Source organism: Hibiscus syriacus, unplaced genomic scaffold (assembly GCF_006381635.1).
Source record: "Hibiscus syriacus cultivar Baekdansim isolate YM2019G1 unplaced genomic scaffold, ASM638163v2 tig00110882_pilon, whole genome shotgun sequence".
Taxonomy (NCBI): domain Eukaryota; kingdom Viridiplantae; phylum Streptophyta; class Magnoliopsida; order Malvales; family Malvaceae; genus Hibiscus; species Hibiscus syriacus.
This window is the reverse complement of record NW_024062896.1, coordinates 199,290-223,267: the sequence shown is the minus strand read 5'-3', so window position 1 is coordinate 223,267 and position 23,978 is coordinate 199,290. Positions and strand designations below refer to the sequence as shown.

Here is a 23,978-nt window from a genome sequence, read left to right as displayed (position 1 = left end):
CTTTGATCTCAAGCTGTGTACATATAGAGAGAATGTATTGTAACTGGCCAATGTTGTTTGCTGAAGAGAAAAACGTATCATGGAAAACACTGTAATTAACTGATATTGAAATGCATTCATGATATCATTAATTCTATTTTATAATCTGTATGCAAAATGAGATGGTTTCTGCAAGGATACATGGAAACCATGTTTCTATCATCATTAGGATTTTGAAATCCAAACTCTTTGTTTGGATGTCCGATAAGAAGATAAGGAAAAATTAGTAAACTTTGCATCCCTTTGATTCTTTTCTGCCTCCCCTTTTGGTTTATTTTAATTAATTCAAACAATATAAAGATAGTGCCTCCATTTTGTATACTTTTCGATTTTCCTTCATATTTTCATCCAAACATTACAGAGCTCCTGTGCATTATGGAAACAACACTGCAATATTTAAGCTCGATTATTAACTTTCATGATCTGTTGTGGGGCTTGAGACAGTGACTGGCAGCAGACCAGACCAGGCAAAGCCAACATTTTTATGTTTTCCATATTCATGTCAAAAAAAAGATTTGCTAGTTTTGTCAAACAGCGGTATAAAATAAAATTAACAAACAAGGGCACTAGAAGCTTTGAAGAAGAAATTCAGCAAATGATATCAATGTACTAATATAGCAGAGCAAAGGGCAATATGTTCATCAGAAGGGTGACCTTGAAGACAAGGCAAGAATTTAAAATTGTATGGCGTATAGTAAAATGCTAAACACTGTGCTCGATCAAATCCATCAGAGGTGTGAGAGACTACATACAGCCAATTAGCCAAAGACATCTTGGAAACAAAATATGAACAATTATACTGCGGTTCCTTCCACAATTTTCTCTTTGATTTTGGAGTTAGCTAAATTTTGATTGCAACATATCCTACACAGTATGACCTAATACTACCTAACAAAAATATGCCAACTCTACCTTCACATGTCAGTGTCATGAATCATTATCATTGTCACCATCATAGTATTCATCATCGCGCTGAATTTGCTTGTCTTTGGTGTGCTCTGTGAGAAATGCAGAGAGATGTATTGGATGCAGAAACAAAAAAAAAATATATCACCAGAAATCAAATGACAGAAAGTGTGCATGAGTGCTAGTTAAGGAACAGCAGGGCACCGCAGCTCAAGGGTACACACTATTCTACTTACTGTGCATGCGCTCATCGGGATTTTGCTCTTTTTCATCAATATCAGGAATATAGAAATCAGGTGGAACCTGCATCACAGATAATGGCCATTAGACCACCAACATTTTGAAGATGCTTACACCCCAAGAGACCTATCTTCCCCTTAAGATGGGGCATGGTTCTAACCACATGGAAAATCAGAAACCAGCCACCTTGACAAGTAATCTAGCTCAACAAGATCCAGATTTAGTTGGAAACTAGTCTGCTACTCACCTCTTGCATCTGTACACCTGGAGCATGTTGGATGGAACGAAGATTTTCCAACACTTGCATCTTGATTGTACTAAGATATGATCTGCTATTTAAATTCTCCTGCATAATCAACCGAAACACAAAGGGTTACAAGGGTTCTGTTTTTTTAGAATACCAAATATATCAAAGAATATATCTGAGTTGAAGTTGACAGCTGCCAATCAATTGACCAAAACGAATAATGTAATCCTTGAACTTTAATTGTGCAATAACATACTATGTGCCCATTTGGAATACTCAACAAGCACTCTGGTTCAAAATATTTGATGTACTCATTGTCTGGGATTTCTGCACAAGATATCAAACTTTCGAGTAAGTTTCTCAATCTTACAAGTAAAACATATTAAAGCAGCTGTCTTCCAAAAACATACCTACATAAACAATGTCTCCAAAAAAACTGACCAAAGACCTATGAAAATATATTAACCAGCTCATTTCAATATCGAGCGGATTTAGAGGGTAGTAATCAACGTATCATTCACATGATGAACACCCTAGGTAATCCAAATTGGCAATAAATGAGTTGACATATATATTTAGTTACTAATTTACAAAAGCCAGTTCTCACGCCTAGTTGAGTGGGATAAATTCCAATGTCAACATAGCATGTCAAGAAAACAAGACAGGATTATCTTGCATACCATTAGGAAGTTCTGTATCTAAGAGAACTCCTGTTTCAAAAGTCCAACAACGTGCAACATTTTCTTTTGTATACCCTCCGCCACCAGTAACCTGTAGGATAAAAAATTCTTAAAATGTAACTTATTTGCAGCAGTTAAAAAGGCTAATCAAACAAACAACATACCAGTAAAGGTAGGTTGAATTTCTTCACAATTCTAACACACGCAGCATGTCCTGCAAATAATATCAACAACTTCAATCAATTATTTAATGGATGGGATAGGAGAATAGTCCTTGCTTTACAAGTCAATTTAAATACCGTCAATTGAGAGATTGAAACAGCCCAACCGATCCCCGGCAAGAGAATCTGCCCCACATTGAAGAACTATTGCGCCTGGTTGATACATTTCAACAACCTTGGATATAATCTACAAAAGATAGATATTTGCACATAATGATTTAAATGCTACGGCTGTTAAGGGAAAGAAAAACAATTACCGTTCTATTATATGTATTGATTTTGACTTGGTACTTACTGTCTTAAACAATCTAATGAAGCTAGTGTCATCAATTCCATTCTTGAGTGGAACATTTATGGCATAAAGCTTCCCTTCTCTTGCTCCTATGTCCTTCAATACAACTTGTATCAGTATTTCAAGCAGATATTAACTTGGCATAATATTAGCATTTATCAACCTAAACTATCCAGAAGAAAGGATACCACAAGTGAAGCAGATAATGAAATCCTTGATTATACAAATCTCATTGTAATATTAGCATTTATCAACAAAAACTATCCAGAAAAAAGGATATCACAACAAAATGGCTTGTGAAGAATAATAATGATACTGTTCCATATCTCATTGTAAGGGGGTAAGTACAATGCATTGAAAGTATTTACCAATTAAAGTCATGTGACTCAAAAAGTGCAAATCATAAAACAGGAATCACATCTGGTAAAGTCGATATACTCACATTTTAAAGAATTTAGTTGAAGAAACTATAAGACAATGCTCATTAACAAATGTGTTAACAAACAAATTTACTACTGACACTAAAACATATAACCTAACTACCAACTGTTACTACTAGGGGAGAAGAAAGGAACAGAGAATTGACAATAACCTTCACATCACCAGTTCCAGGAAAAAACATATCTCCAAACTTGTGAAAACTAACAGTCATCACCCTGTCATAATAGAGTTTCAACAATTTGATTAAAAGATTGCATTATCAACTTGGTTATTATTTAACAATTGAAATAGCATTTCAGAGGCTGCATGCAACCCTCTTACTGATATCATAGAATAAGCAAAGCTAATAATCCAATAACAAGAGAAAACTACCTGTCAGTGAAATAAAAGGCTTCTTCAACGCCATCACCATGATGGACATCTATGTCAATATACAAAACACGGGTATGATACTTAAGAAGCTCCAAGATTCCCAACACCAAGTCATTGATGTAACAAAAGCCAGATGCCTCGCACTTCTTGGCATGATGTAAACCACCGGCCCAATTTATAGCAATATCACATAGTTTATTGTTTAACCTTCGTGCAGCATCTGCCAACAATGGCAATCGATTAGACTGAAATGCACAGATTTCAAGAACAACAGACCATCAAGTTAGGGTTTACCTATTGTTCCACCAGCATAAATTTGACAAAATTCAAACAAGTTCTCAAATACAGGGCAGTCTTCTCCAAGATTGTCTGGGAAGAAAAGAGAAGGATGAACATCAAAGTATAAAACCAATATACATTAGAGAAAACATAACATAGTCCACTCTCAAAATGATATTTACATGCTCATTAAACCAGATCATATAACCAAATTAAACTACAGCATACAAGTAAGAAAGAAACATGCAGTTCTACAGAGCGTTAACAAGAGTAAATTGGTTTCCAAGCTAATTCAAGATTCTAAAGTTTGATAGCACAACATAAGCAAAAATCATTCCCCAACTAATGGCAATACCGAACTCATAATCTTTGCCAATATCAAACATTCATACAAAATTATCGAAGCGGATAGCTTTTTCCCAGTCCAAATGAATGTCCTAACAAACTATTTTCGTTAAATAACGTATCTTTTCATCCATATATAATATCGGGGAAACTAACTTATCTGGTTTAAAAGATTTAACCGGGACAAGAAACGAAAGAAAGAAATGTGATACATACATATCGCCAATTCCTTCGAGAACAAGTGCTGCGTATCTGGCGTAATTCGATTTAAAAACTCAACATAATCAGCAGAATGGAACTGAGCGAGTTCAACGGGGTAAGCCTTGTGGGGACGCTGCGTTATACAGACCAAAAAAATTAGAACATCGTCAGTAAAGAAGAGAAAGAAAAGTTCGAGTATTCGAGTAACTGACATAAATTTCCATTTTCTTATGGAGGTCATAGGCAAGAACCAAATGGTGAGTCATACAAAGCCGGTGCGGTTTCATTGGATGATTAGGACCAAAGTAAACGCTCCCTACATCTCCTGCCAAACAGCCGAAAGATAGTAAATTTCTTCTTTCGGGTGAACCCAAAGTTAGGGTTCTGAAAGATTTAGGGAAATTAAGGTGATAATAATTAAAGAAAAATATTTTAAAATTTATTATCAAGAAAGTGAAAGAAAAGAGAGAGGGAAGAAAAAAGAGGAGGGAAATGAATAGTAAAAACGAGAGGAAAGAAACAGAGAAGAGCGAAGATGACGATACCATCGTAAAAGTAGGATATTTTGTCCTTTGAACGCATTTTTGCGAGTAATGAGATAACGAAAAGGCTGCGCGGAAGAAGAGGGAAAGTTGAAGTCTTTGTAGGCTACGAAGAATCCGCCATTATTATAGCTCCTAGGAGAGTTGCAGAGCCAGAAAAAGGGAGCACGAGAAATAATTGCGTGTTTCTCAGGTGTATCTTACTATACAATGCATGAGATGCAGGTCCCTCTCAGAACGATACCGTTTTATCTGGCATGCAATACGAAAAAAAATGTTAGAGAAAAAAACTAATGGGATTCATTTATTTTAAAAATATTTTTAAAAAAAGTCACCACTCCTACTACTATTATCTTTTTGGTTATTTAACTATTTTAAATAAATAAACTAAGTAAATTCAAATTATGTTATTATAATAATCACTATAAAAGAAATACATTTTCTCCTTTTCCAAATCTAAGGATTGTTTGTTTGTCTTTTAATAGAATCATTCAGAGTTAAATACTGAACCGTTCAGCATTCAGCGCGTTTGTTTCGCACCTCTGAATGATTCAGTGTTGACTGATTTAACAAAATATTATTGAATGATTTAGCATAAAAGTACATTCTGAATGATTCAGAGCCATTATCAAATAGCATGTCACATTCAGAGTTAATTCATACAGAGTCTCTGAATCATTCAGTATTTGAATCATTTAACGCTTAATCATTCGGAAGTAAACAAATAACCCCTAAGTTTTTTCTCTATATTTTTATAGTATTATTTTTTGTCTTTTGATTTTTATTTAATCGATAATGATGTCAATTTTTATGTTAGTTATTTATCGTCAATAATTATTATTTTGCTTATTTTTTCATGCTATGTCCTTTATTTTTTTTCTTGAATTTTATTCAATTTTAAATAGATTTTGTCCTTATAACACGTTTTTCTCTGTTATTATGGCACGAGTTTTATTTATTATTGTGGTACGATCCTTTTGGCTTTTAATACGTTTTTTCACATACTTTTGCGGTCGTTTGGTGCACACACAAACGACATTTGCTCTTTGATTGGTTCATCAGTGTTCAAGTATAGTAAAATCCCCTCTCTAGTAAAAAAATTATTTGTCGATATAATTAGAATTGTGTAGCGAAGCAGCTTGCCAAATAGTTTGGTTTATTCACCACTTCTTTATCACATCGTAAAATGTCTCGTTCGTTAAAAATAAAGAGTTTTTGTAAAAGTTATCAGATTCTTTAAATGTTGGTCGTTTCTCAAGAGAAGGTTATTGGATTATTTTAATACTTAGAGTTTTTAAACAAATTCTACCCTTATATTCACCTCAAATATATAAATATATATAACTATTTTAGATCAAATATTATTCTTGAAATGATAAATGTTATTTATATTTATATAAAATTTTATATAACTAGTTTTTGTATATATGTCACATAAACCCTATCACTCATTCCTACTTTCTATCCTTCATAACATTTTAATGCTTCTTGCGCGCTCGCGCGTGTATATATATATATATTTCAGTTTCAGCGTTTCACTAATTTCCATACAAAGAATAGTTCAGTCCCTCCATGCAATTGAAGGATCCTCATCCTCTAACCGGTGTAACCGGCTTTTTTACGAAAATATATCTTTAAAAAATTAAAAACAAAACTAACATCATATTATTTTTTATATCACATCTTTGATTTTTCTGTATTTTTAATATTTAATATTTTTGTCTTTATCACATATTTTTCTTTAATTTTATGACACGTTTTTTCTAAGCTTTTTGACACATTTTCGATTGTTTAACAGTTGTTTTCGTTTTTCTTGTTTCTAAGGGATGAATTTGACAACATCATGATTGATCAAGATAACACTTATTTGTTATCATGTTGATCTTGCTTTGGACTCGGATTGGATTTGGATACACGATTTGCGTTCGTTTATAGTTTTCCCACGTCACTTGACTATGATTTGCAGTTTGTTGGTGATCTTTCAGTAGCTTGATCTCCTTGTGTGGTTCATATGTCGATGCGATCAGATTTGTTCGTATTTATCTTTTGTTCGAGTTTTTTATTAGATTTTTTTACCTTTTCTTTAGATGATTCTTGTGTGATTGTGTGGCCAGTTTCTTATGTTAATAGTTATAGGAAATACCCTTACTATTTATCTAGCTTAAGAGTATAATTATAAACTTTCGCTATAATTATGAATATTTCATTCTTTTTTAATAAAACTAACGGTTCCTTTAAAAAATATTCTAAATTCTCGAACTTCAAAATTCAAACAACACATGCACTTTCTAACATTTAGAAAAATAGCCTTTCAACTACTTATCTCTCATAGGAAAGGAAAAATCAGGAGATTAAGAGTGAAGATTCATGTGTTTTTTTAATTTCAAAACAAGTCCAAGCTGTAAGGGTCATGCTATGTTATGCAATAAAGGCAGGTACATTGGATGCTTTGACAGTTCTCTCCAACTCTGTATTGTCTCTCAAGTCTTTCCTCCCCATCTTTTGTGTAGGTGACCTCTGCATAAAGAAAATACTTCTTCTCCAAGCACCCTTCCTCAAGGAAAAAGAAGATTTACCAACACTCTTTTGACCCTTCAACCACAACATTATTACAAATAATTCACACTTTTCGAATAAGAAAATCATTTATACAGTTTCGAATGTAAGTGTCTGATAAAAATAACTAAAAAATCGTATAAATAACATTCTATATGTGCCTTTGGTGATTACATATTTTTTTTTATAATACTAGTATTTGTTTTGTGTTAAAGTAAGCTAGTTGGTATCATATCTTTAAAGCCAGCCTTGCACTATAACCCACCTATAGAAGGGGAAAGAGAGCCATCGTTGTAAAGAAAAAAAGGAGAATTGCAAGAAGAAAAGAAGGGGGAAGTTGAGGATGGCATCAATGGAAACACCAAAGCAGATATGGGAACACCAGCAATCTCAGATGCAGCGTGTAAAGAACTCGGGAATCATCGTTAGCAATGAAACTCCGATGAAAGATGGCAAGGAAGAGGAAATGGCCAAATCTGCATTGGCACTGTTTCGAGCCAAAGAAGAGGAGATTGAGAGGAAGAAGATGGAGGTGAGGGACAAGGTTCAGACATACATGGGACGCGTCGAAGAAGAAACACGACGCTTGGCCGACATTCGACAAGTAAGTTGCCCGAAGAAAAATCAAGTGTAGGATCATAGTTTAGACATTTACTATACATCATGTTATAGATCTTAACTCTGGACTAAAACACAAGAATCTTTATGACATATGAGACATCATCTGTAGAATTATGTATGCTTCTATTCAATTAACTGATGAAATCTTCCAGGAGCTTGATGCCCTCATAGATCCATTGAGGAAGGAAATCGGGTTTCTGCGCAAGAAGATCGATACCGTCAACCGGGAGCTGAAACCGCTGGGACAGAGCTGCCAGAAGAAGGTGCAACTATTATTTTCATTGCTAATCATTAAAATGATTATCAAGGGGAAATAGATGGTATAATTAGTCGTAATTTTGAATGATTATGTATAGTGGTCTCTCTATATTAATAAAGTAATTGATTTAGCAAAGTGAAAAAAAGTCACTTTTCAGCAGTTAACTTCAATAACATGCTGTAAATCACAGGAAAGAGAATACAAAGAAGCTCTTGAAGCCTTCAACGAGAAGAATAAGGAGAAAACACAACTAGTTAGCAAATTAATGGAGGTGAATCTTTTGTGCTTTGTTACTTTAGTTAGACCTTGTTTATTTACAATATTTTGTAAGTAACATGTTGCTTGTGTTTCTCCTTTTTATTATTATTATTATTAATATTAATATTATCATGTGGAATGCTGGTTAGCTGGTGAGTGAAAGCGAGAGATCGAGGATGAAGAAGCTGGAGGAGCTGAGCAAAAGTATTGAAACCCTTAGTTAAATTCGATTCTGACTAAACCAACGTGATGTGGCGTTGCGTGCTGTAATTTGACCCAGTTTCTGTTTGTTTGATATTTTCAATTGTTTATCTTCTTCAATGGCAAGTGTTCTGATATATAGGATAGTAGCCTATCAACCACTCACCAAACATGTCTTTCTTGATATATATATAAATGCTTCCTCAGCCGGGGATAGACCGAGAAGAGCGAGTGAGACAACAATAATGTATTTTTTCTTAATATTTTATAAATTCAATCATTAACGTAAAATTTTGTATTCACTTTTATCCTAAACCTTCATAACATAAGAAATTACTCCTTATATATGTTTCTTAATAAATCTTTCATTTAACTCAGCTATCGGTATATCAAATATTAATATAACATACATAGGTGTTCATAGTCGATTAACCGTACCGTTAAGTCTAAACGATCGGTTAACTGCTATACCGATTATTAAATTTTATTAACCATAATCTAACCATTGAAAAACTGTTAACCGTTATTAGTGGTTCGATTACAGGTTAACCTATTAGAATATTTTTCAAACATAACACAACTTAAAATTTTTAAAATTTCATAAATTTTTTGACGATAGAAACATATATATTTGTAAAAATCTTATTTATTTGTAAATGTATTTTATCTTATATATATATATATATATATATATATATATATTACGAGGTATATTTATTTTTTTACAGTTTAAAATCTTACATGTATATTTATATTTTATAATTTAAAATCATGTTTTTTTTCGTATATGTTTGATTTAATGTGCTCCTATATAAGATAAACATGATAATTGTACGAACTAACTTACTTCAGTGGTTTAAGGAATCATTGTTGTTCCTAAATGTCATGGGTCCGAGTACTAGCGACTACAAGAGTGATTGAACGTTCATCCCCAAATGGTTGAGAGTATTTAAAATATATATTACTTTGTAATCATCTCCACTTAATAAAAAGAAAGATAAACATGATAACTAAAAAATAGGAGGAATCATTTTGATTTTATTTTTAATTATATTTTCTAAAAAAATATAATTAATTATAATTTATTAATGTTAACCGTTTATCAAAATTTATTAACCGTTAAATCTTAACAGTTCAGTTAATTAACCTATAAAATATAACAGTTACATCGATTAATGGTTACAGTTAACAATAACGAATTAATTTGAACATCCCTAATAACACATACTAATATAACTATTATCCACTAAAGCACAAAAAATAAGAATAAATACATTTTAAAATATCAAATATAAAACACCATATTGATACCTACCTATGCCCTCTTTCCTAAATTTGGATAGGCAACAAAGCTATAAGCTCTCTAATGGCAATGACATGTACCGCATCCAAAACTCGGATAATGTTAAAAAGTATTACAAATTGTAAATAAATACCATGAGAAAAGTTGCTTTAGGTTATAACTATTGTCGTAAAACCTCTCTTCCAGTGTTGTTAGGTCAACTTATCATGCCAAATGGTTCAACTGAAACTCCTGCATTGAAATGTGGGATTTACTTCCTTTTTCAAAATTTAAAATTTTCATATATTTTAAATATTTTTAATAATTTTTTTAATAATTTTTTTTTAATTTTATAAAATTTTATAAATTTAAATCTCTTAAAAAATTTAAATTTATTTTCTAAACATAAAATTCTACGCATATTCGTGTTCAAATAGTATTTCAAGCTAAGGAATATTTTTATGATTTTAGTATTCAGACTGGTTATATTATTTTCCAACCCAAGGTCTGAGTGCGGGGCCTTATCTAAGCGCATAATTGTAATATGATATGGTTGAAGGAAAGAAAGGGGTGACGCACACTCGCACTAGCTGTCCCGCTTCAATCAAATAATTATACATTATTATAAGGTTTTTAACATTGACGTAGTGGGATCGAGTCTAATGAAAGATATTTTATAATTTGGAGGTCTCCTACGAAAGTTGTTCTCAATCTAATATTGGGGGCAGCCTACTATCTTACCTTCCCTTACTCCATTACATATGGGAACAAGGGATAACCATTTATAAGGTCAATCATAATACAATAAATTAATAACGGACATACACTTACTCCTTTCTTATTATTGTTTCTAACATTATAAGGTGACCTTCATTCAAATAGAGGTGAAAAATAGTAAAAAACAAAAGGTAAACTATACGTTTGGTAATTGAACTTTACTATTTTTCTTATTTTACTCATTATATTTTTAATTTTTTTAATTTACTTACTAAACTTTATACATTAAATTTTTTATCACTCCGTTAAATAATTAATGGTAATAAAACATGGCCGTATTTTTATCAAAACAACATCATTTTAGTTTAAAATTTATTTTTTTCAGGAATAAAAATGATTTCATTTTGATGTAAGTTGTCATGTCATAAAGTTGTTTAATTATTTAACGACAGAGTGACAAAAAAATTAATATGTAAATTACAGTGAATAAATTGAAAAAATTGAAACTATAATGAGTGAAATAAGAAAGAGATTAAAATTAAGTTATCAAACATGTAATTTACGTTAAAAACAAAAGTGAGCAAATGACACTATAATCAAGACGAGTTAAATCCATAAAAGAATGAATCATTTGCGAACCAATAAAAATAGTGAGTATTATGACAGATACACTAAATATAGACAAACACCGATTCATTTACGAAATTTTAATACATGTTAGCTTTACTTGATTAGAATGGTATTATAGAAAGAAGAAATTGAACCTGGTATGGGGTTAAGTAAGTTTATTAGCTCTAAGCTACTTAAATTCTTATGAAATTTTTCCTTATTCTATATGTAGATGACATTTTATTATTACAAATAGAAAAATAATAATATAAATTATAAATGATGTAATTTATATCATTGACATTAAGATTTATCGTGAGAAATATCAAGATATCTTAAGTTTATCTTAAGAAATGTATATCAACAAAATTTTAAAAAGATTTCAAATGAATTGATCACATGTTATTCATCTAGTGTTGCTCATATCGTGAAAGATGATAAGCTCAATTTAAACCAATACCCGAAGAACAAAATTGAGAGAGAAAAATGAAAAATATTGTATATGATTTTATTGTTGGAAACTTGATGTATGCTTAACTATGCAATAAGACCTAACATTACATTTTTTATTGGGATGTTGGAAAGATATCTGAGTAATTCATGTATTGACCACTGAATGGATATAAAGAAAATTTTGAGATGCCTTAAAAGAGAAAAAATTACATGCTTACATATAAATGATCAGAGCATTTGGAGGTGATGGATTACTCCGATTTAGACTTTATCGATTGTGTTGATTCATATAAATAAAGTTATATGTGTATGTTTGCTGACAAAGTTATATCATGGAGGAGCGTCAAGCAGAGGTTAACTACTACTTTAACTATGAAGACTGAGTTTGTTTCATGGTATGAGACTACATCACATGGAGTATGGTTGAAGGGTTTCAATTTTAGGCTTAGACTTGTGGATTCGATTTCTAAGTCATTCATGATATATTGTGACAATTCAATTACTGTCTTTATGGTTGAAAAAACAAAAGTGAAAGTTGAAGTAAACATATTGATATTAAGTATCTCTTGAAGAAAAGAAAATGTGTTATCTTTTGACAAAATATATGCCACCACATAAATTTAAGGACCATGTTATACAAAACTTATTTTTACTTTGTAAATTTTTATTGTAAGAACAATTATAATGATAATTAAGTTTGATGTTTTTCGAATTTTATTGTTCATAATCATTTCGAGAAATATCATTAAAATTTGGATTTGAAATAAACATTGAATTTATTTATTAAAAAAGTTAGATTAAAACGTCCAGACATGATATATTGAGATACAAAGAAGATATTACTTAAATTCTAAGAGAAATAATCGACATGATCCATACGTACGTCATGTTTTCACTTTAAGCACTTATAACCGTGCCAGAAGCATAAACAAAGAAACCGTAGCATAAGAGCACACACTTGGCTAGATGCCTTGAAGAACCGAGTGCTAACTTATTTGAACAATCAAAGACAGAGTCAATGCTAGCATGCTCAGAAAAAAAATATCTAACCAAAAGCACTGGTCTGTCTATTAGCGTCAATCGCCCGCCACCGCATATCAGCTCCCAGCCACAAATTCTAACCTTATTTTAATACTACCAAACATGTAGCATAAAATAATGAAATAACTACATAAACTGTATAATTGTGGTTAACTACAAATGACAAAACATTTCTACAAAATATACTCTTAAACAGGACGCTAAGCATTTGATATTAATTAGCGTCTGGGAAAGATAGTTAGGCCATAATCCATTTATAAACTTTTATCTTATCTTTATTTATCAAAAACACTTATAATAATTGAAAAAGATGAAATATTAAAAATTATAAATGAAATAAAATAAATTAAAAGAATTATTCAGTTGGTCTAGTAAGATGAGACACTAAATTCCCTAAGTAAAGTTAGAAGTTCAAATCCTACTGTTGTGAATGAAGTAACTGAATTGAGAATAATTTTTGCAATACCCAATTCAAGTTGGTCGATTGATAGTTCGAATCTTGTTCACCACTTCCGTTTCCCTTCCCCTTACATCACTTTCAATTATGTATTTTCGTCCCATGAAGTGCTGATTTCACGTCATTTAATAGTGGCGCACTTCGTTTTAGACTTTTGTACCTTAGTTATTCTCCTTCCTTTTTCCTTTATAAAATACTCTCTATCTGCCTAATTCTTCCACTAAAACCAAGCTAGCTCCAAAGTTTCTCTCACGTTTGATCACCTTGAGTTGTTTGAATTTTTAGTGTTGGTTTAGGGTTTGTCATGCGATCTTGTTTCCGAACTAGTGTTAAAAGGCTGGAAACTTCTACGAGAATGACAAGGGTTTACCCCAATGCTAGTTTTACGTCTGGCGTCTCCGAGAGGCTGCCGAAGCTGTTACCGATACCCGAGTCCGATAAGACGGAGGAGACGATTCTAACCGTCTGGAAAAAATCGTTGCTCTTCAACTGTAATGGCTTCACGGTGTTTGATAGTAAAGGTAATTTGATGTTCAGGGTAGATAATTACATGGACGGGCACAAGGGTGAGATCCTTCTCATGGATGCCACCGGCAACCCTCTCCTCACCATCCGCCGGAAGGTACCTTTTTCAATCTTGCATTCACTATAATTTTATAAGTTCGTTTCTAATTTTATCATAAAATCTTTCCTCCGTTCATGCAAATGATGATGATGTTTCGATTTTTGTTTTGTCAGAAAATGAGTCTTGGAGATAGCTGGTTGATTTACGAAGGAGAAGCCTCAGTGAATCCCAGACTTTGTGCGAGGAAATCGATAAACATCCTAAACAAAAACTGCTTGGCCTACGTTAACAACAATAATAATCTGGTTTACGAGATTGAAGGGTCATATTCGCAACGATCTTGTTCTGTATATGACGACAGTAGGAGATTAGTGGCTGAGATAAAGAAAAAAGAAGCTGTTAAAGGAGTTGCCTATGGAACCGACGTCTTCCGTCTTGTTGTTCAGCCCGGTCATATCAGGACGGACTTTTCCATGGCTCTGGTCATCCTTTTGGATCAAATGTTCGGATCTTCGAGACGATGACTATTTTATTTAGCAGAACACCAACAGTAGAATAGTTGTTGTGTATGTTCATCTGTTTCCTTTTTTTTTGGATGTTTGTTTGTGGTATAGGTTGATACTTGATAATGAAGATGCTGCATCTGTGATCACAGTTTTTACTCGATATTTTAAAAATCTATTATTCCAAACAAATATTATGAAAATATATTCAACTCATCAAAGTACCATAATGATAAAAGAAAATTAATATTACTTTATGTAGAAATTATAGGTTTGAGCAATTATATTTGTAGAGTGTTTACATTATCAATGGTTAAAAGAACAAATATTATTTTATAATTACCTCACATCAATGACTTGTGTATTTTAGTTACGTCGTGTTTATTGTAATTACGGACAGGGGCGGATGTATGTGATTCCTTAGGAGAGCCACTGTACATCCATTATTTTGAGAAAAATGTTAAATTTAGTTTAATTTGTTAAATTTAGTCATGTTGGGTGGGAGATCCCTAGCGGCATGGTGAAGATTTATGAAATGAATGAATGTGATGACTGGTTTTTATTATTCTTTATGCTAAGCCATTCATATTTTAATTTTTTTCCTAATATATTCATATTCGACTTGCTTGCTCATATTAAAAGTATGTTATATTTGTGGTAAGAAATATGACACACGAATAGAATCAAGAATTAGGAATATGAATTTTGTCCATAAAATATGGATTTTAATAATATGTTCACCTTAAAATCATAAAGTATTCAAATTTATTGAGTGATCTTAATGATTAAAAAAATTAAATTTTTTTAAGGAGCAAATAGACTAACCGGTAGTATGGATGATTTAAAAAGATGACTTTACGGGACGAGTATATCTGACATTTCCAAATGCTATTATCTCGATCCTACATGTATATGAATTAGGCAACGGTCGTTTAATTTTGTTTTAGATTAGTTTAAGCACTTTATTCACCAAAAACAAAATAGTTTTAGATTTAAACAGTTACGTTTAAAATCAATTCAAGTTCGAACCTATAATAGTATGAGTCCAAGACCGGTTTGAACCTGAGATTAATCCGATCAAAACATAGAGAAATTCAATTCAAAAAGTAAATTTGGAATTTTTTTATATTTTTAAGTTATTCTGATACATTATAGTCTCTTGTTAAGTCACGCCAACTTTTTTCAGAAAATAATAAAAGGAAGATAGAATAGAAAAAAATAAGATGTAAGTTGTTTTTTTTTTAACTAAATAGGATATAAGTTAATCGATGGAAACTAATAAAATTTTAAAGTGAGATTTTTGCTACATTAATTATAGTATGATTTAGAGATGGTATATGTTTTATGTTAGAGAACAAATTTATAAAATTAAGAGAGAGAGATTTATAAAATTTTAGAAGATAAAATATTTTATTAATAAAAAATAATAAAGATCTAAAATAATAAAGACGATTATTCAGCCACTCTTTCCATCGATTCCAAAGTATGATAGGAGAATTAAGCCGAAAAGAAAAAGTTTTCATAGAAGAACCCAAAATTTATCAAAACAAGTATGACGGGCTCCTAGTTATGGCGGCCTAAATATCAAAACTTTTTTGTGAGGATGTCCCAAAATCAAGCCCACCAGAAAGCTACCTTCTTTTTCTAACCTCCGCAACTTCATATTTGCAAAGAGATAGAAAGAAAGAGACTTGGTAGAGAAATGGAGAAAAGCAATGAGTCACCTGCAAGAGCCCTAAACCCATTAAATGGAGGAGAACCCTTAAAGGAAGGAGTTAAATCTAAGGTAGTAGTAGTAATGGGTCCAACTGGGTCGGGAAAATCCCGTTTAGCCATTGATTTGGCCACCCATTTTCCTATTGAAATCATCAACGCTGATTCCATGCAAGTCTATCAAGGTCTTGATGTCCTCACCAATAAAGTTCCTCTCTATGACCAAAAAGGTATTGCCTTTATACCATTTTTGTTTCGGAAAAAGAAAATACTCGGTTGATTTTCTTAATTAGGTTACATATGTTTTGTAGGAGTGCCACATCATCTTCTGGGTACGGTTAGCTCTGATATGGAATTCACTGCTAAGAAATTCAGGGATTCTGCAATTCCTGTGAGTTCAGCTTCGGTTTTATTGCTTTAGAATTGCGAGTATCTGGAGGTCTAGAAGTATTGACTTCAATAATCATATATCATGTTTCGTTTCCATCTTGCTTCTAAAATGCATGTCCTTTACTTGTTTGTCTAGTCATATAACTATGTTTTTATTTGTCTGTCAATTATTCATGCTATATACTTTTCTCTGTCATAGTTTGCGATCGGTTTATGCCTATTTAATTTGTGGTATTGTACTTTCAGATTATTAATGATATATTAACTCGCAACCAATTGCCAGTCATTGTTGGAGGCACCAATTACTATATTCAGGTAAGCATTTGTTTCTTTATGTGATTAGTCATCTTTACAAATTCTGGAGTTTATACCACTAGTATGGTAAGCCTTCTTTATGAGGCAGTTTTGACCCTTTCGTCTAATAGTATGCTAGGAATCAGTTACTTTAACTAACGTTTTCTGTCATAGAATCTTGTCCATAGTTTTCCAGTAGTCAAGCCATAATCAATTAGATACCTGTTCCAAGGATGCATTCATCTTTCGTCTGTCTACCTGTCCATTTTCCTTCATTTCTTTCTTTGTCGTTGTTTCTTCCTGCTTATTTAGAGTCCGAGCAAAATAACTTTTAGTTTCCTGCACTTGCTGTCAAATTTATATTTTAACCCTTGTTTGTAGGCACTTGTGAGTTCATTCCTTCTTGATGAATCAGCAGAAGATATGTCCGAAATCTATTCAAGCGATCATCCTGGTATGTAGGAATCCCCTTCCTTTGGATCATCCCAAATTAGTAGACTACCGACATTGTTTAATTTATCACAGGAAATGAGCAGACAGATCATATGCTTGACGTGCTGGGAGACAGTTGCAATTATAGCTATGATCTTCTTAAAGAACTTGATCCAGTTGCGGCAAACAGAATTCATCCAAATAATCATAGAAAAGTAAGAACCAAATGTTGATGTATATGATATGCTAATCACGTTATGGTGTTTTGTCATATGATGTTTTTGCTACTTATTCCTACTTATTATTGCTGTATATCTTATTAAGGTCAATTTTAGGTTGAAATTCAATTGAGCTAAGTGGAAAGCACATTTTGATGATGAATTGTATTTTGGCTTCTTGGATTTGATAGTATATTTTGCCATAGAACTTGTTGAAAGCTTGGTTTCTTACTTTTTTAACCCGGCTAGTTATACTCAACCCAGTGCTTGAGAGTCGTCCTAACGAGAACCTTATAAGACAAACTTGAAATTGAGGACAGATTAGGGCTTGCTTTTAACTGTTACTTTAGCTATGCAAAGCACAAGTTGTTTAATGTTGTTTTGTTGAGTGAGCTAATATGGTTATTTCTTCTGAAGAAGGTTTCAAAAGTTCTAACTAAGATATACATAACCATATATACATTCTTGACATTGGTTGAATTTGCAGATTAATCATTACCACAGTCTTTATGCTCGTTCTGGTGTTCTTCCAAGCAAACTTTTTCAGGGAAAGGCTGCAGAGGTTGGTGGTCCTTGATTATGTTTATGGATCTTGATCATGTCTACCCAATATAAACTTTTTCTCATTTCTTTTACAAGACAAATTGCAGTTTCAACTTAGAAAGACTGAACATAAACCTTTAAGATCAAACTACTATTTCTTTAGAGGGAGATGGCACTATGCTGACCGACTTGCTTTTGAATTTTGTTAAATTTGTCCGTGGCAGGGCAGAACTGGGGTCGATTCGATAATTCTAGATACAGTTGCTGTTTTATATGTGTTGATGCTTCCTTACCTGTGTTGGATCAGTATGTGGAACACAGGGTAGACTGCATGGTAGATGCTGGTTTGCTTGATGAAGTTTATGACATTTACAATCCAAATGCAAATTATACTCTAGGTTTGCGACAGGCCATTGGCGTTCGAGAATTCGAGAATTTTTTTCGAGCTTATTTTTCTGGCAACATGGATGATGACATGGGTGATTCTTCTGATGGAACCCCCCTAAAGCTGTCGACAAGGATGGATGATAAATTGTTCAAAGAAAATATTAGGAGTATACTAAATTCCACTAGTGATAACCCGCAAAAAATTCTTTTAGAAGAAGCCATTGGCAAAGTAAAAGTAAACACCCAAAGACTTGTTCGCCGTCAAGTAAGTCTGTCGTGTCACATTACTCTTGATTTTGGTAGCCCTGAATTACTGTCTGAACCTAATGATAACTCTGAGTTTGTTGAAGATGAATGGTTCCACTAAGCTGTAATTTTGACCAATTTCCGAAAAAGGAATCAGTTGCTTCTGGAACTCAGATGAATTCATACTCTAAATCGACTAACATGGAAGCAGAGTAGCAGTTTGGTAGCTATATATAAATGTTTGGAAGTTATTAACATGTAAAATGTTGTTTTGCAGAAAAGGAGGGTCAATCAACTTCAGACATTGTTTGGATGGAATATTATTTATGTTGATGCAACAGAATCTATATCAAGTATGCTCTTGCAGCCGATTCCATCACTTATATTTGTATTTCCATGGAAAATTTTATCTTCTTTTTTCCTGGGTGACGCATGATTATTGTAATTAATGGTTTCTATATTCCAGAGAAATCAGACGAGTGTTGGGCAGGACAAGTGGTCGGACTTGCCGTGGAAATTATCAGATCTTTCCTCAGTGAAGATTATAGTAGAGGACAAGCGTCGGACGAGGGAAATAAAACTGTAACGGATATAGTCCAAAGGGACTTGTGGACTCAATACGTTTGCAAGGTCAGCTACTACTGAAATGGAGTCGGTCCATATATTCTCGTTTTCCTTTTTGTGTTGGTCTCTTTTGGATGTTAAGATGAAGGCTCCGGTTTTTTAATATTCGAGCACATGAATTTTACAGGCCTGCGGAGATAGGATACTAAGAGGAGCACACGAGTGGGAACAACATATAAAGGGTCGTGGGCATCGAAAACGAATGTCAAGCCTTCGGAAGTCCCAAAGTTTCGCACAACTGAAACATCCGAGTTTGTAACATTTACTGTTGGAAAGATACGGTATTGATGAATGCATTCATTCAGTGGAACCATTATCCTTTCAAATTTTAAGCTTATTCCAAGAACCAAAAATTATGAGTTTAACTGGTGATTTTAGCCTGTTTAAGTCGTTTACTTCGGTGATTTTAGTTTCTCTATAATTAAATTATTAAAATGTCAATAGTAAAAACACTTATTAAATGTTTGTAGAACTCATTTAATTTTTATATTAATATAAGTGGGTCTATTTTAATATATATGACAGAAAACCCTAGAAGATGATAAACTACTTTTTTGACTTTATTATTTCACATTAATCAATGAGCTTGTAATAGGTTAATTAGGCTTAATCAAGATGGTCCCATTTAATAATCCTGTATGCCAAAATCATTCCACAAAAGACCCAACAAATTTCATCAACATACTCTTTAACTCTCTACATGTAAATCAATGGTTACTTGCTACTAAAAGCGTGAACTTGATGGTCTACAGATATACATGAAGAAAGTGAGAAACCAAGAGCAATGGAGTATCTGTGAAGTGGTAAGCTGCAAGAGGATATTTAAAGAAGAAAAGCACTATTCCACCGCAAAAAGATGCATTGAAAAACAAAAATAGGAAAATAAAAATAGCAGATGAAAGATTCTCTGTTTTTTTCTTAACCTTATTATCTCCCCCTTACCATCAAAGTCACCATCCCTGCAATTTCATTCATATCATCTGAAAGAGTCAAAGGAACAATGGAAAAGATCCTGCAAACATTCAACAGACTCAAGTTTCTATATTTTCTCCTTTTTACCACTTCTAATGCCCTACACATTCCCACCCTCCACTGTGGTAACATTCAGCTTCAAAGGCCTTTCTTGGCTCAAAATTCCACAGTCCCCTTCCCTTTGAACCGCATGATCAGATGCAAATCTCAGAAGCTTGATGAGTGTTCAGAATCGTTAATCTTTGTTCGTTATTTCTTCGATTTTGTAGAGTTATTTCTGTTGATTTGGTTGTGTTATGTCTATTTTCGTGCATGTCTTTACTTTTCAAAATTAGTGATAAAACGGGCGAATTTTGCATTTTTATTATTATTTGGTCACGGCTGGAGACATGGGCACGACGCGGTCTGACGTGGCAGTTTCTATAAGGTCCAATCAGCGGCGGTTTCTAGAAGACTTCATCCACACGCCTTCTGGAAGATTGACGAGTAGAGTTGCATTAGGAGACTAGTTTAAGTTTGAATTTAAATTTAAAAATAATTATCTTTTGTATTATTTAATTATTTTCTTTGCTTATCTTTTAAGCTTTGAGAGGCTATAAATACCCACTTGGGATAAATCTAAACTCATCACTCAAATTGCATTCTTCTTTTCTCTCTAGTTTTATTAAAGTTTTTTCTTTTTCCTTTTCAAGTTCTTTTGTTTTTCTTTATTTTCAAACTTGTTTTTAATATGCTAAGCATGACTTTTGTCATGCTTAGCTAAACTTTTCATAAGCCGAGAGCTGTCGCGATGACTCAATTCCAACGGGAGAATTGAAACAGATCCCTAATATCTTCGGAAATCTCTCTCAATCTCTGTGCTTATTCTTTTTCAAAATCAAAACAGTTTTCAAAATCAAAGATTGACTTTGGTCAAGAGGTTGTTGCGATTAAACGTGTAGGAGGAAGATTCGGCTTATAGAAAATAATTCGACTTACTGGGAACACACTTGGCGAGATATCTTCGCCAAGAGGGATTTGAGATTGGAATTGACGGTTATAGAAGCAACAATCCGAGTCGGTCGCCACGAACTTAAACGATAATTGGTCTACGACAGTAGATGTTGATAGAATCAATCCCCGAAGCCGGAATCAAAGATTGCCTTGGGTATTCGGTATACAAGATAGAGTCACGGGGATAGCCCTCGTAGACAAAGTAACCGACGTGAATCCCGAAGAGAAAATCTTATTCGATGATCTAAAGGAAATTGAGTCAAAGCAAGGCTTGAGGCTATTTTTACCGTATTTATTCACAATCTTTATTTTCTTATTTTTTTACTTTAATTGCTTTTATTTACTTAATCGTTTTTATTACTACTTAAATCTCATTCTACCAAAACCCCCCATTTTACTATCTTTAACGCCTGACATAGACCAATCAAACATAAATTAAGAATTTTCCAAGTCCCTGTGGATTCGACCATACTTCTCTACGCTACGAATTTTCCTTTATTTATTATCCGAGAAGAAGGAAATTATTTTGACATCGAAACGACAGTTGTCAAATTGGCGTCAAATATTTCTATGCCAATTTCATTTGAACTATGCTAATTTCATTTGAAATATGCCAATTTCATTAAACGACAAAATTAAACATGTTTAATTTAATTTATATTTTTATTTTGCAGGAACCAAATATTTTTTTCAAACTTAAACGACGAAGAATTGCGGAAATTTCATTTGAACTATGCCAATTTCGGAACCCACAGAGCAGTGAACAGTCGCACAAAGCAGAAAACCCCCCCAGCCTGTGCGTACCGTTTCATTAAACGGCGCATGTTAGCAAAGCCCTTGGAGGAGGGTGGCGCACGTTAGCAAAACCCAAATGGATGAAGTCCACGACCGCCTCCACTCCATCGAGACGAACATAACAGAGATCCTCTCCTACCTACGTCCTAGCGCCTCTCATCGCGGCCGAGGATGTGGCCGTGGTCGACATTAAATTCGTGGAGTACTTTGTTCATTCTCTCGCACTTTAATTTTTTTCGTTTTGAGGCAAAACGCTTTAAGTGAGGGGGAGTAGAGTGTAGGATTGAATTTCACCTTGCTTATCTTTATGTTTCGATGCTAGTATGTGTTGATTGGATTTGTCGGAAATTTCATTGAATTTTTTTGTCTTGTTGAATATTTTTTGGAATGATATGCTTGTTTGGGAACACATAACTGTTTAGGTTAGGATGTTCTTGATAGTGAATAGCATGAATTGTGATAAGTTGGTGTTTTTGTGATATTCCATGATTTTATTGGTTGAAATGTGATTAGCTCAATGCATGAAATAATTTGGTGAGATTTGAGCCTTTACGAGCATATCATTTTCGCCCTCATTTTGTTGGATTGAGTGTATCGAATTTGACATTGGTATTCTAGAACCTGCATGTTAAATACTGTCGAGATTACACATGAACATGATGCTTAAAGATGATTTGGGCACCTTAGGATTAACCATTCCGTTTCCCCACTAAATTGCATACCCATACATTTTCCCCTTAGTTAACCACTTTTGAGCTTATTCCCGTTTCTTTATTTTCACCATATTCATAAACCCGAGCCTTTTTATTTTATCCCTCTTTTCTACCTTTTTCAGGGCAAATGAATAATTTTACCGTTGTACTCTCCATCGAAAAAAATGTTGAATGAAAGAAAGAAGGAAAAAAAACAGCAGTTCAAAAAAAGAAAAAAGAAAAAAGAAAAGAAAAAGCTGTTCGAAAGAAAAAGAGAGAAAAAAAAGACATGAAAGAAAAAAATGGAAAACAAAACAACAAAAGTGTGAAAAAGAAAAAAATGCATTTCGACAAGAAATTTGTTGTTTGATATGTCGTCTTTTTATCTTGTTGTGCTTAATGTTTTGATGGAGTTGAGATTATTATTTCTTAGTTCCTTGCCCTGAATTTTTAGCCATATTTTTAGTCTTTTCTCCACCTTTACCTAAGCCCCGTTACAACAAATAAAAGACCCTTTGATTTATGCATTTTGTTCTTATTAGTAGTGAAGATTTGATTTACTTGCAGGCTTATGGTAATACCGTGTAAATTCTGACATTGAGCGTTTCTTTACCCCAAACACATATAGTGATTTGAGTGAATCCCGGTAAGGTGTTGAGTTATGAGCATTTAGATTAATGAATGAATGTATATTACAATTGCACTTGACTTGTTCCAATTGGTGATGTTCAATTGATTGATTTCTTGACTTGAATAGTTATTGTGGTCTATACCTTGCTTCCTTGAATATGAAACTTGACAAAGAACGTTTAATGAAGTGTTTGACTGTTTTGGTTAATCATACTTGAGGACAAGCATGAGATAAGTGAGGGGGAATTTGATGAGTGTTCAGAATCGTTAATATTTGTTCGTTATTTCTTCGATTTTGTGGAGTTATTGTTGCTGATTTGGTTGTGTTATGCCTATTTTCGTACATGTCCTTACTTTTCAGAATTAGTGATAAAACGGGCGAATTCTGCATTTTTATTATTATTTGGTCACGGCTGGAGATATGGGCACGACGCGGTCTGACGTGGCAGTTTCTAGAAGGTCCAGTCAGCGGCGGTTTCTAGAAGACTTCATCCACACGCCTTCTGGAAGATTGACGAGTAGAGTTGCATTAGGAGACTAGTTTAAGTTTGAATTTAAATTTAAAAACAATTATCTTTTGTATTATTTAATTATTTTCTTTGCTTATCCTTTAGGCTTTGAGAGGCTATAAATACCCACTTGGGGTAAGCCTAAACTCATCACTCAAATTACATTCTTCTTTTCTCTCTAGTTTTATTAAAGTTTTCTCTTTTTCCTTTTCA

The 23,978-nt window shown here is 33.1% G+C and overlaps 4 protein-coding genes across 6 annotated transcripts; 3 read left to right on the top strand and 1 right to left on the bottom strand.

Moving 5' to 3' along the window:
* Positions 1-705: 705 nt before the first annotated feature.
* LOC120144132 (histone deacetylase 9-like) lies at positions 706-4,965 on the bottom strand. Of its 2 annotated transcripts, XM_039158272.1 has the most exons (14): positions 4,809-4,965; positions 4,476-4,588; positions 4,279-4,396; positions 3,733-3,807; positions 3,439-3,658; positions 3,218-3,281; positions 2,629-2,721; positions 2,412-2,520; positions 2,277-2,326; positions 2,113-2,203; positions 1,689-1,759; positions 1,433-1,531; positions 1,182-1,248; positions 706-1,037 (listed from the first exon to the last, which is right to left on the bottom strand). In XM_039158272.1, the coding sequence occupies exons 1-14, from the start codon at positions 4,843-4,845 to the stop codon at positions 967-969; spliced, it is 1,278 nt and encodes a 425-aa protein (XP_039014203.1). In that variant the 5' UTR covers positions 4,846-4,965; the 3' UTR covers positions 706-966. The 2 variants fall into 2 exon arrangements, with proteins under 2 accessions (XP_039014203.1, XP_039014204.1); XM_039158273.1 differs by lacking the exons at positions 3,439-3,658; positions 3,733-3,807; positions 4,279-4,396; positions 4,476-4,588; positions 4,809-4,965 and having other exon boundaries at positions 2,629-2,714; positions 3,218-3,271.
* A 2,602-nt stretch (positions 4,966-7,567) lies between these two features.
* LOC120144126 lies at positions 7,568-8,811 on the top strand. Its single transcript, XM_039158269.1, has 4 exons — positions 7,568-7,965; positions 8,135-8,245; positions 8,432-8,512; positions 8,649-8,811. Exons 1-4 carry the CDS (start codon positions 7,705-7,707, stop codon positions 8,721-8,723), a joined length of 528 nt encoding a protein of 175 aa, XP_039014200.1. The 5' UTR covers positions 7,568-7,704; the 3' UTR covers positions 8,724-8,811.
* A 4,534-nt stretch (positions 8,812-13,345) lies between these two features.
* LOC120144193 (protein LURP-one-related 8-like) lies at positions 13,346-14,377 on the top strand. Of its 2 annotated transcripts, XM_039158321.1 has the most exons (3): positions 13,350-13,533; positions 13,611-13,881; positions 13,998-14,376. In XM_039158321.1, exons 2-3 carry the CDS (start codon positions 13,615-13,617, stop codon positions 14,346-14,348), a joined length of 618 nt encoding a protein of 205 aa, XP_039014252.1. In that variant the 5' UTR covers positions 13,350-13,533; positions 13,611-13,614; the 3' UTR covers positions 14,349-14,376. The 2 variants fall into 2 exon arrangements, with proteins under 2 accessions (XP_039014251.1, XP_039014252.1); XM_039158320.1 differs by having other exon boundaries at positions 13,346-13,881; positions 13,998-14,377.
* Positions 14,378-15,990: 1,613 nt separating this feature from the next.
* Positions 15,991-19,448, top strand: LOC120144191 (tRNA dimethylallyltransferase 2). The gene is made up of 10 exons (XM_039158319.1): positions 15,991-16,270; positions 16,352-16,431; positions 16,677-16,745; positions 17,106-17,178; positions 17,250-17,371; positions 17,862-17,936; positions 18,147-18,569; positions 18,828-18,903; positions 19,017-19,180; positions 19,302-19,448. Exons 1-10 carry the CDS (start codon positions 16,030-16,032, stop codon positions 19,431-19,433), a joined length of 1,455 nt encoding a protein of 484 aa, XP_039014250.1. The 5' UTR covers positions 15,991-16,029; the 3' UTR covers positions 19,434-19,448.
* The last annotated feature ends 4,530 nt before the right edge of the window (positions 19,449-23,978 follow it).